The 6,320-nt window shown below is 50.2% G+C and overlaps 1 protein-coding gene across 1 annotated transcript; it reads right to left on the reverse strand.

Annotated features, from left to right (window-relative positions):
- Nucleotides 1-3,265: 3,265 nt before the first annotated feature.
- Nucleotides 3,266-4,995, reverse strand: LOC107608085 (uncharacterized). Its single transcript, XM_088502820.1, has 2 exons — nt 4,260-4,995; nt 3,266-4,191 (listed from the first exon to the last, which is right to left on the reverse strand). The coding sequence occupies exons 1-2, from the start codon at nt 4,993-4,995 to the stop codon at nt 3,266-3,268; spliced, it is 1,662 nt and encodes a 553-aa protein (XP_088358946.1).
- Nucleotides 4,996-6,320: the final 1,325 nt, after the last annotated feature.

The raw sequence follows: 6,320 nt of genomic DNA on the forward strand, positions 1-6,320 counted from the left end.
CAGAATGGATCTAAGAGGTAGAAGGTGTGAGGAATGAATGAATACCTGAGGGACTTGGGTCCTCATTTTATAGGTGTTGGTGAGCATCTTATCTTTTCTTATCTTATCTGGCTAAGATAAGGGAGATGTTTGAATTCGAAAGTCGGTTAGGAGCTCTGGAGGGCCGGTTTCGGGTTTAGTCGTGGGTCCGGGATCCGTGGGCCGGATCCGTAACAGTTGCCCCCGAAGCGGGAGAGCGAACAAGGTCGGTCTGTCGCTGGGAGGTGTGGTATTTGACTGCAGGCTGGGTCTTTAGTTTTTCTTGGGTGTTCGTTTGATTCTCTGTCGTGAGATCAGTGTCCCGGCCTCGGCTTTTGCTGGAAGGTTCGTCTGACCGTTTTGGTTTGACGTGGCTCTTCCAAGCCTACTGCGTCTGTTGTGTTCTTCGAGGCGTGCTTTATTAGCTTCTTTTTTCGAGGGAGGTGTTTAATGCGAGGGAGCATTTTCCTCTTTTGCCCCTACGAGCCTTACCTTGTTTTAGGGTTATTTGTGTATTTTCGCCCCCTCCTTTTGTAACCATTTTGGCCTTTTAATTCCCTCGTTTGTTTTATTTTTTCTTTTTTCGTTCTTTCTTGAAGAAATCTTCTCTTCTCTCTGTGTTACTGCTCTCTGGTGCTTTTTTGCCGCTTCTGCTTCTCAAGCTTCCCCAGGATCTTTTTTCTCCGTTTTCAGGTTGGTGTGCTTCGCTTTTCTTCTTTTTTGTTTTGTGCTATTCCTGTTTTGTATTTGCCATGCGTTGTACTTTGTTATTTCCTTGTTGCATTGTGTTTTCTGCGGTGGTATTTAAGTTTGGGGGGGGGGGCTGAGTGTGGTTGTGTTTGGTTAGTAGTGGCGGTGCACCACCGTGTTGGTTTTGGCAGTAGCGGTAGGTTTCTGTTCTTGCTTCTGCGTAGGATTGGTAGGCTGATGGTGGTGCTCCTCCCTGTTTTAGGTAAGCATCGGCGGAGAAATGAGGGTGTTGGAGCTCCCGTGGCTCCCTCCAGGGGCGTCCCCGCTCGCTACACTTGGGTGACTAGCGACGTGTGGGGCGTTCCGTCACGAATGACGGAGGCCGATCTTCAACGCCTCCGTGATCAGGGGGCGATTTGTGGTGGCGGTGAGATGGAGCGGCATTACGAGCTTGCCCTTCAGATGCCGACGAGCGTGTCTGTTATTTAAATCTTCATTCGCCCACTGTTCCGGACTGGATGTGGGTTTACGAGTCGATGTTTACACGGCTCGGCGTGCGGTTTCCTTTCTCGCCATTTGTTCAGGATTTGCTGAGTCAGTGTTCTGTGGCGCCGTCTCAGCTTCATCCAAATAGTTGGGCTGCCGTGCGGTCTTTTGAATTGGTGTGCTGGTATCTCGACCTTCCGGCTTCTGTTCCTGTTTTTCTTTTTCTCTTCTTATGCACTCTCCCGACTAAAGAAGGGAAGCATAAGAAATGATATATTTCATTCCGTGCCCAGCCTCATCGCCGAATTTTTGGGTTGTTTGAGGATTCCTTTCACGGTTTTAAAAGGGAGTATTTTAAGGTGCGTCCCGTTCAGGGGCATCATCCGTTTTGGTTGTCGCCGGAGGGCGTCCGCCGGTTTCTGACGTATTGGAATTTCCGTGCCGGCCCGTCGGTTTTGACTAAGTTCACCTATGATGGCTTGTCCCAGGAGGATAAGGATGTCGCCAACATTTTGTGGCATTTGTTTGGCGAGCGTCCGTTGAATCCTCGGGATGTCATGGGGGACCCCGAGGCTTGTCGGGCGTATATCGGTGTGTGCCTTTGTCTCTTTCCTGATTTTTTATGTTTTGTTTTCCCGAGTTTGTAACTTGATTTTTTCTTTGGTTTCTTTCAGTTGAGATGGCTGGTGGGCTGACTTCTTTGGCTAGGTTGAAGGCCGCGATTGGTCGGGAGGAGGGATCTTCGTCTCCTTCTACCCCTGTCTCCAATCCTGCCATGGATTCTCAGCCGGTTTCTCAGGAGGTGCTTTCCTCGGGTGCGAGGGCCGATGCTCAAGTTTCTCCTGGTCCCGCGAACTCTCCTGAAGTCGTCATGGTGACGGCGGCTGAGGCTTCTCGGAAGAGAAAAAGGCCTGAGGACCCGAGCAGCGAGACTTTTGAGGAGGAGGGTTTGGTGCCTAGTGTGATGGATCGTCGTTTCGATGCCCCGGGTTTTATTGATCAACACTTGATGCCTGGTACGGAGCCGTTTTTTGATGGTTGCGATGTTTCGTTCCAGGCCAAGTCGGTGTACCGTGCCCTCCTTCGGTCTGCTGTCATTGTTCGGAAGGCTGAGCCCGTGATGGCTCAAGTTGGTTTGCTGGATAAGAAACTCCGTCACTCTCAGGCTGAAATGGTTAAGCTGAAGGAGAAGCTTGAGGCTGCCGAGATTGCAAGGGAAAAGGCAGTGAAGTCTTCTGAGGAGGCTGGGGCAGAGATTCTCCGGCTTTCCGAGGTTGAGACTTCACTTCTTTCTCAACTGGGTGAGGAGCGGCAAAAGGCTTCTAATGCGGGTTCCCAGGCTGCCGTGCTTCTCGGTGAGGCAGAGGCTTTGAAGGCTGAGGTTGCTACCTTGAAGAAGGAGAAAACAGAGTTGTTGGCTGATGCTAAGGATGCGATTGCTGCTACCGAGGAGACGATGAAGGCACAGGCCCTGGTGCTGGCTCCGGGCGTGGACGTGTCCGTGATGGGAGCGTTCAAGACCGTTCGTGATGGCTGGATAGTTGACCTCGAGTAGCTATATCTCTTGTAATTTTGTATTTTTGTCTTGAGACTTGGCTTGTTTTTTGGATATTTTGGTTTGGCCGTGGGCCGTGTAACCGTGACTTCGTAACTTTGAATTTCGTTAAATGACTTTTTTGGCCGTTCGGGCCTTTTTGTATATTCCGTTTAAGACTGTTCCGTTTTTTGGTTTATTTCATTCCCTGTTTGGGATGAGCGGACCGTCGTGTGGTCGTATTTTCGTGGATATCCGTGTGTTGGGCCTGGGGGGTGATCGGTCCCCCAGTCATGGCCGTAATTTTGTTCCGTATTTGGGACGTCTTAAAATTGAAGAATTTAGGGATAGTCTTTTAATGGAATTTTATTGATGGGTAGGCCTCGTTAAAACCCTCCGTCTTTGGGGGAAAAGAGTACCTGGGATTGATACTTAAGCAATTTCAAGAGTTGTAGAATGGGAAGATAAGCAAATTTGAGAGTTGTAAAATGGGAAGGTACATAAACAAGTAAAAAGGGGTGACCTAGTTAGGTCGGCCTAGGTGTAGTATCGCCGTAAATTTGCGGCGTTCCAGGTCCTTGGGACTTCGTCGCCGTTAAGCCGTTCGAGTTTGTATGCTCCTTTTCCGATTACCGCCTTGATTCTGTATGGTCTTTCCCAGTTGGGGGTGAGTTTCCCTTCTCCTGGGTTCGGGGGACCGATGTCGTTTCGTCGTAGGACGAGATCGTCGGTTGCGAATTCTCGTCGGATGACGCCATGGTTGTATCTTAAGCTGATTTTCTGTTTTAGGGCTAGCTCTTTGATATGAGCTATGGTTCTTTCCTCGTCAATGAGGTCTCGTTCTGCTTCTTCGTTGTTACCGCCGACCATTTTTCTGGGGCTTGGGTCCCTGATTTCTACCGGGATGACCGCTTCCACACCGTATGTTAATCGGAAGGGTGTTTCTCCTTTGGTCGTTTGTGGTGTGGTTCGGTATGACCATAGGACCGATCCGAGTTCGTCGGCCCATAGTCCTTTGGCTTCATCTAGCCGCTTCTTGTGTCCTTTGACGATTATTTTGTTTGCGGATTCCACCTGTCCGTTTGTTTGGGGGTGTTCTACCGAGCTGAAACGGTGAGATACGTGTAATCCTTCTAAAAATTCTGTAAACTTTTTGTCAGCAAATTGGGTTCCGTTGTCCGAGATAACGATCTCGGGGATTCCGAATCGGGTGATGATCTGTCGCCAGAGGAATTTTCGGCATTGGGCTGCCGTTATGGAGGCTAGGGGTTCGGCTTCGATCCATTTGGTGTAGTAGTCTATGGTGACGATGAGGTATCTGAGTTGACCGGGTGCCGTAGGGAAGGGCCCGACGAGGTCGATACCCCAGGTGCCGAACGGCCGTTCCGCCGATATGATGCTGAGCTGGTGAGGGGCGGCTTGGTGGATATTGGCGTGCCTTTGCCATTTGTCGCAGTTTTTAACTATTTGTATGGAGTCTCAGATAATTGTGGGCCAGAAGTAGCCTGCCCTGATGACTTTTTGGGCTAACGTTTTGCCTCCGACGTGGTGGCCACAGCAGCCTTCGTGGATTTCGCGGAGTATGTACTCCGTGTCCCCGGGTTCAATACATTTGAGCAGGGGTTGCGAGAATCTGCGTTTGTATAGTTGTCCTGCGACAATAGTATAGTTGGCGGCTTCCCTTTTATTCGCTTTCCCTCTTTGGGGTCTGGCGGCAGTGTTCCCTCGAGGAGGTACTGTAGGATAGGGTGGGTCCAAGACCCCTGGTTTGATAATGTCAGATGAGCGTTGGTTGTCGTTGACACGGAAGGTGACTTGACGACTTCCTGGATTAGTGATTTGTTACCGTGTCCAGGTTTGGTGCTGGCTAGTTTGGAAAGTAGGTCTGCCCTTGCGTTTCGTTCCCTAGGAACGTGCTGTATGGTGACGTGCTCGAATCCTTCTTTTAATTTGTTTACCTTGGCGAGGTATTGTTGGAGTAGGGGATCTCGTGTTTGGTAGTCTCCGTTAATTTGGGAGCTGACTACTTGGGAATCGGTATTTACCTCTAGGACTTTTGCTCTGACCTCCCGGGCTAGGGTTAGGCCTGCTAAGAGGGCCTCGTATTCTGCCTGGTTCTTTGAGACCGGGAATTCGTATCGTACTGACTGTTCGATTACGACTCCATTTTGGCTTTCGAGAATGACTCTGGCGCCTCTGGAAGTGATGTTCGAGGAGCCGTCAACGTGTAGCTTCCATGATTCGGGGGTGGAGTTTCCTGGTGTCATTTCGGCGATAAAGTCGGCCATGGCTTGTGCTTTGATCGCGTATCAGGGTTCGAACCTGATATCGAACTGGGATAGTTTGATGGACCATACTAGCATTCTGCCCGCTAGGTTGGGTTTTTGTAGCACCTGCTTAACCGCTTGGTCGGTTCGGACGTCATGGAATGGGCTTGGAAGTATTGTCGTAGGCGTCGGGAGGCTGTAAGGAGTGTGAAGGCTAGTTTTTCTAAGCGTGAGTAGCGAGCTTCCGCATCCTGTAAGACTCTGCTTATGAAGTATACGGGTTTTTGTTCTTTTTTCTCGTTTTCACGGATGAGCGCTGCTGCGAGTGCCTCCTCCGTTATGGAGAGGTATAGGTAGAGTGTTTCCCCTGTTTGGGATTTGGCGAGGATTGGTGGTTCCGCTAAGACTCTCTTGAAATGTTGGAATGCTTCTTCGCATTCCGTCTCCCACTTGAAAGGGGCTCCTTTTTTCATTAATTTGAAGAAGGGGATCGCCTTTTGGGCCGATGCCCCGAGAAAGCGTGATAACGCCGTCAATCGGCCGGTGAACTTTTGGATGTCTTTTAGGTTTTTTGGGCTCGTCATTTCGAGGACGGCGCGACATTTCTCCGGGTTTGCTTCAACTCCGCGTTGCGTGATCATAAAGCCGAGAACTTCCCTGCCTCCATTCCGAAGGCACATTTTGCCGGGTTGAGTCGCATTTGGTGCTTCCGTAGGGTGTTCATTATGACCTTGAGGTCGTCGGTGAGTTGCTCGCCGGATTCGGTCTTGACGAGCATGTCGTCTATGTAGACTTCTAGTTTGTTTCCGGATAGGTTTTGGAATATCTTGTTGACGAGTCTTTGATAGGTGGCTCCCGCGTTCTTCAGGCCGAAGGGCATCACTGTGTAGCAGTATGTCCCGTCTGGGGTGATAAACGCTATTTTTTCTTCGTCTGGGTGGTGCATCGGGATCTGGTTGTAGCCAGAATACGCGTCCATGAAGCTGAGGTATCGGTGGCCGGATGCGGCATCTACTAGTCCGTCGATGTTTGGTAAGGGAAAGGCGTCCTTTGGGCAGGCTTTGTTGAGGTCCGTGTAGTCGACGCACATTCGCCATTTCCCATTAGACTTTTTCACTAGTACAACGTTGGCCAACCATGTCGTGTAGGGGAGTTCTCTGATGAAGTTGGCTTCGAGTAGGGCTTTAACTTGCTTTTTGACCTCAGCGGCTCGGTCTGATGACATTTTTCGTCTCCTTTGTGCCACTGGTTTAGCTTTGGGGTCCACGGCTAGCCGGTGGGACATTAGATCGGGGTTTATTCCCGGCATGTCAGCTGGTGTGAAT

This window comes from Arachis ipaensis, chromosome B1 (genome assembly GCF_059453495.1).
Source record: "Arachis ipaensis isolate K30076 ecotype BB chromosome B1, ASM5945349v1, whole genome shotgun sequence".
Lineage (NCBI taxonomy): Eukaryota > Viridiplantae > Streptophyta > Magnoliopsida > Fabales > Fabaceae > Arachis > Arachis ipaensis.

What these genes read in the sequence shown, in the direction of transcription:
- LOC107608085 (XM_088502820.1), bottom strand. Translation starts at nt 4,995, where the DNA reads ATGACACCAGGAAACTCCACCCCCGAATCATGGAAGCTACACGTTGAC. An exon ending in CACCACGTCGGAGGCAAAAC is followed by an intron (nt 4,192 to 4,259) that starts GTTAGCCCAAAA and finishes CCATACAAATAG; the next exon opens with TTAAAAACTGCGACAAATGG.